At 34.6% G+C, this 12,195-nt stretch overlaps 1 protein-coding gene and 1 pseudogene across 4 annotated transcripts; one reads left to right on the plus strand and one right to left on the minus strand.

Moving 5' to 3' along the window:
- Nucleotides 1–802: 802 nt before the first annotated feature.
- Nucleotides 803–6,204, plus strand: LOC18601791 (alpha/beta-Hydrolases superfamily protein). 4 transcript variants are annotated; one of them, XM_007032853.3, is made up of 7 exons: nt 807–1,551; nt 1,622–1,658; nt 2,390–2,626; nt 2,736–2,783; nt 4,819–5,261; nt 5,401–5,498; nt 5,943–6,204. In XM_007032853.3, exons 1-6 carry the CDS (start codon nt 1,256–1,258, stop codon nt 5,471–5,473), a joined length of 1,134 nt encoding a protein of 377 aa, XP_007032915.2. In that variant the 5' UTR covers nt 807–1,255; the 3' UTR covers nt 5,474–5,498; nt 5,943–6,204. The 4 variants fall into 4 exon arrangements, with proteins under 4 accessions (XP_088661755.1, XP_007032916.2, XP_007032915.2 ...); XM_088805629.1 differs by lacking the exon at nt 5,943–6,204 and having other exon boundaries at nt 803–1,551; nt 5,367–5,694; XM_007032854.3 differs by lacking the exon at nt 5,943–6,204 and having other exon boundaries at nt 806–1,500; nt 5,401–5,694.
- Nucleotides 6,205–6,594: 390 nt separating this feature from the next.
- Nucleotides 6,595–10,531, minus strand: LOC18601792 (disease resistance protein RPP2B-like; annotated as a pseudogene).
- Between the last annotated feature and the right edge of the window lie 1,664 nt (nt 10,532–12,195).

Below are 12,195 nucleotides of genomic sequence, written 5' to 3' on the forward strand. Positions count from 1 at the left end.
CCAATTAATATGCATAAATTCGGTTTATGGATGTTTGTTTACTAGTATATATTAAAATAATGTTAAAATATTTGATAGTTAGGTCGTTTAATTACTTATAAAAAAATCTAATTTATTATTTATTATTTTATTTATCAGTTATAAGTAATCGGATATTTGAAAGTGGAACAACATAACCTTACCCTCACTACAATTATGGTGGCAAGACTAGTATGTTGCAATAGTCTTACATATCATTTTGCAAGTATATCTTCAAAATTGTTGTGTGTAATTTTTAATTCATAGTAATGGATTTAGGCATAATTGCACCGTCATATGGACTCTTAGTCCTGGAAAAATGTAAGACATAATTGGGAATACCTCCATTAAAAGATAATGGTAGGGTTGGCCTTGAATAGGCATCTTCTTATGGATATATATTTCCATATATTAGGAAAAACCTAAAATCAGAAATAGAAATTTGGATAATTGGCTCGAAAGAAATTAAATAATTTTGGCTAATGTCTTTGGTCTTACCACCTAAAACAAAGAATTGAGACAGTTGCAAATGTAAAAGCGAAGAGAAAAAGGGCAGCATAGAATCCCTGTCCCTACGACGGACATATCCACACATAGCCAATTCCAGCCGTTACACATTTTCATAAGATCCAGAAAAAGGAGACAAATCCAAAACCACCCAACACAGGATCAAAGCTGGCACAGTGATCTCATCTTTACTTTCCCCAGTCTTTGCCCTACAAGGACACGTGTCACTCTTTCACCTCATCGGTCACCATCATTTCTATCCCTCCTCCTCTTTCTTTAATCATTCCCTCCACCACACGTGCTCTCTCTCCTTTTCCTCGCCGGATTTTTCTCCTCCTAAACCCTAAAATAGTCCCACGGATTTTCTCAGTTTCTCTCTCCCTAGGCACTTGAAAAAGCCCAAGAGAGAAACAAAGTTTCAAAGTGTTTTCTACATTTTTGAAACGAAAACAAAAACAAAAAAGAAACCCATCAATATTTCCCTCCTCTTTATATGTTTCCGCTGAAGAAATTTTTCATATTTTGAAAAATCCCTCACTTTCTCCCTCCCCAAACACTCCACAGAAACCAAAAAAGAAAATAAAGTTTCAATTTTTTTCTACATAGAAACAAATAGAAAGAAAACCCACCGACATTTTTTTCTTCTTTTTTTTTTCTTTTCACCGAAGAAAATGTTCATTTTTTAAAACCCAAAAGATAAAGCTGGTTTTTTTGTGTTTGGTTTTTTACAATGGGAGGGGTGACGTCAACAGTGGCGGCGAAGTTTGCGTTTTTTCCACCGAATCCTCCGTCGTATACGGTCGTGGAGAGTGGAGGGAAGCTGGTGATGAATGGGGTGGTGGCGAGAGAGAGCGTAGACGTTTTAAAGGTGGCGACTAAGAGAGGGAATCAGGTGGTGGCTGTGTATATAAAGAACCCTGGAGCTGCGTTGACTGTGCTTTACTCACACGGGAATGCAGCTGATCTGGGGCAAATGTATGATCTTTTCAGTGAACTCAGTTTACATCTCAGAGTTAACTTATTGGGGTAAGTTAAAAAGGCTTTCTCTGGGTCTTTGTGTTTTATGCTGAATGTTTATTTATTTTGCTTTTTGCAGGTATGATTATTCTGGATATGGACAGTCAACTGGGAAGGTAAGGAGCAAATTGATTATTTTATATAAATTAGTTGTTTTTTTGGTAGGAAAGAGTGGAGTGAGGGTAGAAGTTTTTGAACTTTGGATCTTTCATTTTGGGAAGATAATAATTGAGGGAGATGGGGAGTGATGAGGCGAGGAGGTTAAGTCTTCTCATTTGGTCATCACTTTGCTTCTCTGTTTACTGATTTTGTAGATGTCATAATTTGGAAATATATGAAGGATTGGGAATTTAAGGCGTTTTAGTGGCTTTTTTTTTCCCTGAGCTTGTGTTAGGGGACTTTAATTTGAAGGGAGGATTTGGAATTTATGTTCACTATAAATTCCACGATAAAGCTTATGAAAAAACATGAGTTTGCTCATGATTATCGTAATAGTAATAAAAAGGTGAATTTTAAGTTCATTTTCTCATATTATCATATATACATAGGTATGTTAAATCTTTACTTACAAGACAATTCTTTGCTCAAACAAAATTCAAATTCATGATCTCAGACAAAGCATTAATTCCTCTAATTATTCCAACAAAGAACGAAATATTTGGCTTCGCTCAGTTCTCCTCTGTGTAAATTAGAGAAGCTTAATACGTTATAATGAAACATGTAATGACATCTATCTTCCCACAAAATATTTTTATTTATATTCGAAGAATTTTTAGTTGGAGCATGTATAGATATCATTGAGTTATGCTTTTGTAATATCTTTTCTTATTTTCCAATTCCCTGACAGCCAACTGAACAGAACACCTATGCTGACATAGAAGCTGTATATAGATGCCTTGGGGAGAAATATGGGTTGAAGGAGGAAGATGTTATTTTATATGGTCAATCAGTTGGGAGTGGACCCACTCTAGATTTGGCAACTCGGTTACCGAAATTGAGGGCTGTGGTTCTTCACAGCCCAATCTTGTCTGGTCTAAGAGTAATGTATCCAGTGAAGCGAACTTACTGGTTTGACATATATAAGGTTCTTTCCAACTTCCAATACACATTTATATTACTTAATGTCTTAACTGCTTATAGTATCTGGTGGTAAGTATTCTATCTTAATGATTCTTTTCCTGTTCATGATGCAGAATATTGACAAAATACCGTTTGTCAATTGTCCTGTTCTGGTAATCCATGTGAGTATTTCTTTAACTTGTTTGTAATGATTTACATTTTGTAGTTGTTGGATATTTGTAAAAGTTTGCATGTTATGATATGGCACATAAGAGTGATTGACTGCTGAGATTTAAAGGAAGTGTAAAACAGAGTGTTCGACAGAGCGTCGCTACTACAGCAACTTATGCTGTACATTTGCTTCGCATGCATTTCTTTTTTCAAATATCAATACTATTTTTTAAAATCTCTTGGGCTATGCATGTTCGTAGTTCCTATATTTGTTGTATTTGATCATGGGTTGCCATTCTAACAAATGATTGTGTGGGAGCTTATATGCCTTTGTTTTATGTGTTTCCCCTTGTTTGTTGTATAACAAGTATGAGACCTATTATAACTACTAGATTTTATATTAAATAACTTTTGACCATTACAGAAGCCCCACGAATATAAGACCATAAGGTCAATTCCTCTTTTCTCGAACCATATGGAGACTATAATTAGGCTGTGTTTGGATGGTGTAATTGGGAAATCCAACAGATTTTTTTAATGCCTTATTATCAGATGCAGCATTTGAGAATTCATTGTTAGTATAGTTTGTTTTATAATTTTAGAATTCATCAAAAAAAACATATGTAGTTACAATATAAAACACAACAAAGAATTGTCATGTGGGGTGTAAATTTTAGAAATCTGAGATTTGAAGAAATGATTTGAGGACACGTAGAGAGGTCACGAGAGAAAAATGGAGAGTGGAATAGGTATCTTGAGTTGGAGAGAGAAATAGGAGGTTCTGGTGATCAAGAGGAACACCAAAGAAAAAGAACACATAAAAATTGTAGAATAATAGGGTGTTGTTGAAGTTGTTGGAGATTTAAGAAGATGCTGTTGGTTATGGAAAGTGAGATCTGTGGCCAAAGATGAGTTTCGTTGGCTGGAGGTTTTTAGAGGTTTTTAGATGAGAAATTCTCTCTTTTGGCATTTTTTTTTGTTTCACAGGTTTGGTCTCATTTTGAAATCTGACCTCAGTAGATCAGATGTAAAGTGTGTTTTTGGAACCTCGTGTTACAAATACAGGGCAATTTAGCCAAATTATTCTCTTGCGTTGCCACATGGTATGAAATTTTTATTCTTGAAATATGGGGGAGCTTTGAGGTACTGTATCTAAATTCTAAACACACTGTTGCTGTCTTTGGATGTGAGGTAATTGTGACGGGAATTTATTTTGAGAAAGGATTTTAAATTCTACAGTGTCAGCTTCATCTAAATTGTACCATCTTTTAGGCATTGAAGACAATATCCTAATTTGAGGAAACTCTAACTCAACCAACAAATAGATAGTTTCCAGTATAGGTATTGAGGGATTTTAAGTTGCTTTGTTCTTTTTATATTTTCTAAACTATAGAAGTACCTCACCCAAACTTGTTGTTAGCATACATCAACTTTTGGCAGTTTGGAAAGTACCTTCCTCAGTTCTTCCTGCTTCCTACTCTTTTCTGATGCTTTGCATAAAACTATCTCGTGGAATTCCTTAAATTACTCTTTTCTGAGGGATCACTAGGACGTAAATATAAAGTTGACTGTAAGATATCCTCCATTATTAATTTTAACAATTTTGTATGGCCTCAATTCTATTTTTGAAAATCATGGTCTTTGTGTATGGTGTCAACTCCTTGATAAATTTATATGGTTTGCTATCTGGAATTCTTTGACATGTAGATCCATGTATGGTGTCGGTAAAGAATGTGACCTCAGACAATTTGGCAGATCTTTTGTGTTCTTGATAAATTTGGCAAGATCTTGTTGTCTGTGTAAATCAATAATGTCTTCAAGCCTTCAAATATCTTGTCAATAAGTGACTAGAAACTCTGTAAGGTTAGGATTTTGTAGTTGGTAGATGTCTTGTCAATAAGTGACACTGCCTTATTCTCAAAAAGACTTATGTATTTTGGTACACATGATATTGACATTTGTAATCTTGGAAGGTATGGTTTATGTTTCCAGAAGTGTGCTCATTACGCAAGCATTATTCATTTGTGTTTCTTGTATTGCTTCCAGGGGACTGCTGATGATGTTGTGGATTGGTCCCATGGTAAGCAGCTTTGGGAACTTTGTAAAGAGAAATATGAACCTTTATGGGTTAAAGGAGGGAATCATTGTGACTTGGAACTATATCCACAATACATCAAGCATCTAAAAAAGTTCATTTCAGCGATTGAGAAATCTCATCGTAGAAAAGGATCTGTCCCACTTCGTGATCAACCAGAGAAGCCTCGGAATAGCACAGATTTTAGGGAGACATCCAGACCAAGCATTGATCAGAGAGAAAAGTCAAGGGCTAGTATTGACCAAAGAGAAATGCCAAGGTTAAGCACCGATCATAGAGAAAAAGCCAGAAACAGCACTGATAAGAGAGAAAAATCAAGAAAGAGTGTGGATCAGCCTGAGAAATTCTGTAATGGCTCAGACCAACCTGAGAAAGCAAGGAACAGCATTGACCGGTTAGTTCTAATACATGCTAGCAATTCCTGTACCTTTCATTTCCCTGTTCTATTGTTTTCTCCGTTAGTTGTGTCCTTATGATGGAATGACCATATACAAAACAGGCTTTATGACTTTTGGCATTGAATTCTGGTGCAGCTTTGGAGAGATGATGAGATCTGTTGGATTGTGCAATATTGATTGTTTCAGGCCCACGGCAACAGCTGTCTGAATAGGGGACAAGTCTACTAATTGAGGTAGTATTTTATTACACTTCATTTAATTTGATTGGTCAGTAGGGTTGTTAGGGGGATAGGAACAAAAAGCCTAATGTTTCTTAGTAATATTTTAGAGTGAAAATAGGAAATCAATTTAATGAGGGGAATTGTGTATCTTAATTACTTGCCCTTTCGAGTTAATAAATCTATCATTTTACTTTCCTATGCTCTTAAATGTTTGTGTGTTTGTTTATGGAAATGTGTATGTCTGTGTATGCCAGTGCATGCATGAACCTTATTTAGGTATTTTTTAATTAGTGATTTCATAAAATGAAATGATTTATTATCAGAGGTGTCTACTTTAGAATGGCGATGTTGAATTGAACATATGCCTGTGATGGATTGGTTGGAAGTGTACTTCATTTTCCAAGTGACAAGAATTGTTAAAACCTTGCCCTCCTCATATGTCTTTGGTGTTTTCAGGCATGTTATTGTGCTATGTTTGGTATTCTCCCCATTTCCTTTACAAGCAAGCACCTATGGAGCACTTGCATTTACATTGTCTAATATAGCATCAATATTTAAGGTCACAGTGTAATGAAGCTTTATGAAGTTCCCTTTTTTTTTTCTCTTCAAAGGGCTTTAAGCTGTGATTAGTATTTCATTTTGATGTTTAGACACAGAATAACTTGGATTTTATAACTTTGTAGCTTTCTTGCAAAGTTAATGGATTTCATGTTTGATATATGCACTGCGATTCAGGAGAGAAATGCATTTGTCAATTAATCTTATAATAATTGTTTTTAGAAAATAAAGATGGTGTAACAAATTAAGGATAAGAGAAAAGGTTTACGGAACACAATTGTAGTAATCTTTACCCTAGCTCTTAAGCCTAAAACTCAATATGTATGTTTCTTGTGAGGTTGAGACCTTGTCACAAGTGAATAAGGAGAAAAAGAAAAGGTTAATGTAGTCTTTGATGTTTGACAACTTGATAATCATCTTCACAAAACCTTGTCAGGTAACATGGTAGTTGCACTTGAAGGCATTTTTGAATTTGCATGTCCAGGTTTGGTTCGGGTCAGCTGATACAAAAGAGAAATGGAGTTTATTTTTATTGTTGGGGACTTACAGTGTGAGATTTTTCTCGGTCGAAAGAGAAGTGTGAGCAAGAAAAGCAAGGGCTAAGGGGGAACCTTCTTTAATGGATGGGTGGCTTTCTAAAATACAGTATAGTCATTGCAGTATGTGAGATAGATATATAATCTGGAGCGTACGTATATGTAGGATAATTATACACATTTCCAGTATGTAAAGTTTAGAAAATTTGCTACAAAAATTGGCAGAAATAATTAGGGATATATAACTAATGCATAAACAATAGATAATTAGCAACAATGAGAAAACTTATTACTAAAAATGTCAATGGAAATGAATTTGCCTGAGTCAAATAAGATGAAAGAGTAAGACATTCGTTGAGAACACGTACGCGTCTCAAAAGCAGACATTTGAATCAAAAGAAATGAGAAGGTTTCAGTCATCTATCCTCAGCTTCTTCAGCCTCTGAGCTAAGTCTTCCGCTTCACCTTTAAAACTTGAAGGCTCTGGTTCATCTTCATCACTAATGCTTAAACTTCTTTTGCGATACAAGACTGTATCCTCGTAGAATACATGGACACCACATTTCTTCACAACGTAATTAGTATGATTTCCAAAGGCGTAATCAGCAGCAATTGCCCTGAAGAAATCAAATGATGCCTCCTCGTATAGCTTGTCTTCCAAAAACATTTCACCGCTATTAAACATTTTATGGCCATTAAAAAAAATTAACACCAGATCTGGGTGCTGCAAAGGTGGCGGATCATTAAAACTCCATGGCCTACCAATTTGTAAACTACGATCATCATCATCATCTATGCTTTTCAGTTTGCATTCGCATTCAACAAAAAAGCCCCTGTAGTTTTCTTCAGTACAGTGAACCACAATGCATAGAGCAAAACCCAAGAATCTCCTACGACACCTATTTGGATCTAGCTTGATAATTATAGAAGAATTTGGGCTCTGATGCTCAAACCTTTCTGGTATTTCACTTCCAGGAAAATGACAAGCTACTTGTCCTGGTCCACGAGGAAACTCCCTTGCCAATTGCATTGCCAAGCGCTGAATTCTGAGCATTCCATTAGCTACAATGTTGTTGATTGCATTATGATTCAGGTTGAAGCAATGACCAAAGTTGTTCAGCTGATAGCTCCGATCGAATCTAGTTTGATGGTGATCTGCGAACGATACTTCTTCTAATGATATGCAGCCATTGGCAGGTATAGATCCTAGACTCGGTGGAAGCTCCGGTAATGATTTAAGGTATTTGCAATTGATCACGGTTAGGATTTGAAGGCTTCTAACGATACTGCTCGGTAGTTTTTGAATCCTTGAGCCGTCCATACCTAATTCGAGCAATATTAAGCTCGATAAGTTCCTTGGAACTTCTGGGAATTCGGCGATTGGGCAATAATAGAGGTTTAGAGTTCTCAAAGAGCCCAGCTTATAGATATTGCTGGAAACATTTTCAACCTTCGAGCCACCCATGTGCAACTCTCTAAGTTGGAGGAGATGCTCAACCGAATCAGGCACTTCTTCTATCCCAGTTCCAGTTAAATACAATGAATCTAAATGACACGGGACCTCAGGAAATTTCTTGAGATTACGACAGAACTGAATATATAGTCCTTTGAGAGATTTCAAATGATTCAGGCACGGACGTTCAACCAAACTTCTGCACCTATCAAGGTCTAATATTTCAAGGTTTGTGGCTTGTGAGAGATTTGGGATCCTGACTAAATTTCCAGACTCTCTAAGGGAGAGCACTCTTAAATTCACAAGATTCTGTGTAACAAAAATGAAATATAACTAAAATTAGTTTATATGAAGTCTCTATTAAACTTTGGGCTATAATAAAAAAGAAAAACAAGTAGTAAAACATAGGGTTATAATAAATATAATATTAGAGATTAATACCTGGTCTCCATCCCAAAGTTGTTCAATATCGCTCTCAGGTAATATTAATTGAACCAAGATTCTCTGGACAAAAATTTGATGGCACAGATTTCAACGGGCAATTCTCCCAATGAAAATAAGTCAGCTTATCGGATAGTGATTTGAGACGTTGTGCAGGAAGCAGAATCTTTTGCTTTCTAGAATGCCGGTGTTCACTACTGTCATAGAACTTGATAAATTTAAGATGAATCATTCTCTTAAAAGCCGTAGCACGTAACTTTATTGGCTCAACAATATTGGACATGTTGAGGCACATTCCTTCAATTGATTTAGTCCCCTAAAATCAACCACAAATCAGTAAGCATATTTATATATAAAAAATAGAGATTAAGTAGCATGACTGCATCCAAATTTTTATCAACAAAATACATGAACAAGAAAAAAGGTAGAACAAGTACCGAATTGTTTTTGAGCACTTTAGACACATCTTCAAAAGTCCATAATCGACTACGTTCTTCAGGCCATCTGGATTCTGAACGAACAACATTCCTACCCATTTCTTGTAGCAAATCATGCATCCCAAGGTTGTTAGATCCATCATCATATAATAGGCTTCTATCAATGAGGTTGGTAATTCCACCAAGAGCACCACCACTATAACAACTGTCTAATATTTTTTTTACATCGTCCCCATCATACCCTTTAAAGAAGCATGCAATATCAAGAAATATGCACTTCTCTGTTTCATCTAATCCATCATAACTAATCTTCAAAATTTTTTGAATTGTTTGGTCGGGATGTTCCTTTAATTTCTTCGTTACACTTTCCCAGCATACTCTGGTCTTTTGATAGAGTGCTGAGCCCAATACTTTGAGAGCTAATGGAACACCTCTGGCATATTGCAATACTCTGTTTGATAGATCCAAGAAATCATCGACTGGATGGTTTTGCTTGAAGGCATACAGAGAGAAAAGCCGAAGAGAGTCATCGTAATTTAATTCCTGAACCTCATATAATGCATCATCATCAACAACATTTCTGAGGACTTGTTTATCCCTAGATGTTACAATAATTCTACTTCCTGGACCGAAGTTATCGCGCCTAGTAGCTAACTTTTCTCGCTGTTCAACCTCACTAGCATCATCAAAGACAGCAAGAACTCTCTTACGACGGAGTCTAAAAATGGTGAATGTGGATCCTATTCTGGGATAACTTATATGGAGGTCTTTCTCTTTTAAAATATTGGAAAGAAGTTTATCCCGTAGAGGAGTGATTCCACCAGGTTCCTCTGACTTTTCCCTAACATTTGCCAGGAAGTAGTGACTTTCAAACGGGGAAAAGACCTCATCATAAATAGCTTGAGCAAGAGTTGTTTTGCCTGTACCACCCATCCCCCAAATTCCTATGATACGAATGCTTTCCCCATCACCAACGCATAACAAGGATTTAATTTGCTCCATTTGAGGACCTATTCCAATCAGTCCCTCACAATCACTTGCAGACATGCGATGCAACTTCTTTAGAACATCTTGAGCAATTTCCTCAATGATTGTGGGCTCATGCCTACCAAATAAGCAAAGGCGAGGATGGTAACAAAATAGAATGAACCACAAATGAAAATCCATTGTCTAAATAGAACCCGTTACAATAAGACTAATTCATAGATAAAATAAGTTTCAATTCATATGTTGAAAAAAATGTATACCAAAAGCATCAAATAAAGAGATAGCGAAAAATAAGATGAATATATCAAGTGGAGCAGGAAGAGTAAGAAGTATAAGTATTACTCACACATCTTGTTTTATATGAAAGCCGCTTAAGTTTCCAGCTCGAGTCAAAGCATGTCTCTACTTCTGAACCTTGTCTATCCCATTCTTTTCATCTTCAGCAAAAGCCTGTTGAAAACTACCAGTTTGTTTCCGTATGTCTGATGGGTCAACATGGTAGAAAATGGGCACCACGAGCAGTACCTTTGTATGCTTGAATTCCATTATCTTGGAGAGTTCTTCCAAGCACCATGATGAAGAAGCATAGTTTTCGGAAAAAACGATCGCCGAAATCATTGACTCTTGGATTGCTTTCAACAGCGCTGGAGAAATCTCCTCTCTTGCAAGTCTTCGTAATCAGTATAAGTTCCAATTCCTTTCCGTTGCAAAGCTACATTTAGGTAAGCGAGGAAGTTATTGCGAGTGTTTCGCCTCTGAAACTCAAAAAAACTTCATGCTTTAGAGTCTGGCTTAGTTTTTTTTTTAATTTAAAAATTATTACGAAACTCTTATGAAAAATAATAATTTTTAAAATTAAGTTAAAATTATTTGATAAATTTTTTTTAAGTTTTTTTATAAGTTATAATTTTTTGTTAAAATTATCATATAAGGTATTTTTTTTAAAAAGATAATATTGTAATTATTTTTAACAAATGAAGATATTTTTAAAATAAAAATAAAAATTTTCTTATATTTTTAAAAGAAAAGAAGAAAAAGCTCTTTTTTGGAGTTTTTTTTAAATTTTATTTAAAAAAAAAATATTTTTTTAAGAGTTTTTCAAAAAATCATATTTGATCGGGTTTTTGCTTTTAAGAGGTAAATAAATTAAAAAAAAAAGTTAAGCTAAACATGCACTTAATCGATTAGAGGAAGTAGAAGCAGAGAAAAAGGAAGCCATCAGAGAGCAGATAGTGGAAATTAGCTTAGACTTTGGGATTCTTTAAGGAAGCTTTATCTACTGGAAGAATGAATGGAGTATGGCTTTTGCTTTCGCTGATGGTATCAACATTTATAAGGGGTTCGGATTCTAGTTCTCGTGCTAATGGGGATAAGTGTAACTTCCTTGAAACTTGTGGAAATGCCTTGGCTTATCATAATTACCAGTTATTGTACGAATTTTTTTTGGCTTAGCAATTAATTTTATTGACATAAAATAAATGATGTACTTAAAATTTAATTTTTAAATGTTATTTTTTCATTAAAAAATAAATCTCATTTTTAATTTGGGAAAGAAACAACAAGAATAGCACTTCATTCGTAATAACATTTTCAGTAGTTTATTTATTTTGTGTTTGTTCACCTATCACTCCTCTCAATTGATAATTTGGCATGTTATGTCGTCAAATAAAAAAAGTTATAATTATAAAAAAATAACACTAGTATCAATTATTTTTAAATTAACTTTTAATAATAATAATAATAATAAAGAAATTAAATTCATTAAAATCTGGATAAAAAGATTAAAAAAACAAAATTGAGATAATAGAGGGACAAATTTCACTTTTCAACTCATAATTAAGTCAGGATATGACAATTAAGAATAAAGAAAAATAAGCCAAATGCAAAATAATAACAGTGATATTGGAATTTGTAACTTATAATTTAATTTTTGACTTGCTATTGCTAAATATTGGAAACAAAAGAAAAGGATGAGCTAAAGTAGTATTGAAGAATATTGTAGGCGAGGAATGCAACTATTAAAACTTTAATGGATGGATCAAGCTCATTTTTAATTACTATTATTATTATTATTATTATTATTCTTTTTCACTCTTTTATCAATTATTTTAGTACTTTTTACTGCTTTTAATTGGAAATTCCCTGGTGCTTGGATAATGGGTCAAAGACATAGAAACACATAATCTTTTCTTTTCAGTCCTTTATCATACTAAAACGCATTGCTCCTATTTCTTTTTGTAGATACTTGATTTTGGTTAATATCTATTCTCTAAAGAATTATGTTACAACATAATATT

This window comes from Theobroma cacao, chromosome 4 (assembly GCF_053813885.1).
Source record: "Theobroma cacao isolate CCN51 chromosome 4, ASM5381388v1, whole genome shotgun sequence".
Lineage (NCBI taxonomy): Eukaryota > Viridiplantae > Streptophyta > Magnoliopsida > Malvales > Malvaceae > Theobroma > Theobroma cacao.

Coding starts and splice junctions, on each gene's coding strand:
- LOC18601791 (XM_007032853.3), top strand. CDS start 1,256: ATGGGAGGGGTGACGTCAACAGTGGCGGCGAAGTTTGCGTTTTTTCCA. Junction 1,659..2,389: donor ATGGACAGTCAACTGGGAAG/GTAAGGAGCAAA, acceptor ATTCCCTGACAG/CCAACTGAACAGAACACCTA. Junction 2,627..2,735: donor ACTGGTTTGACATATATAAG/GTTCTTTCCAAC, acceptor TTCATGATGCAG/AATATTGACAAAATACCGTT.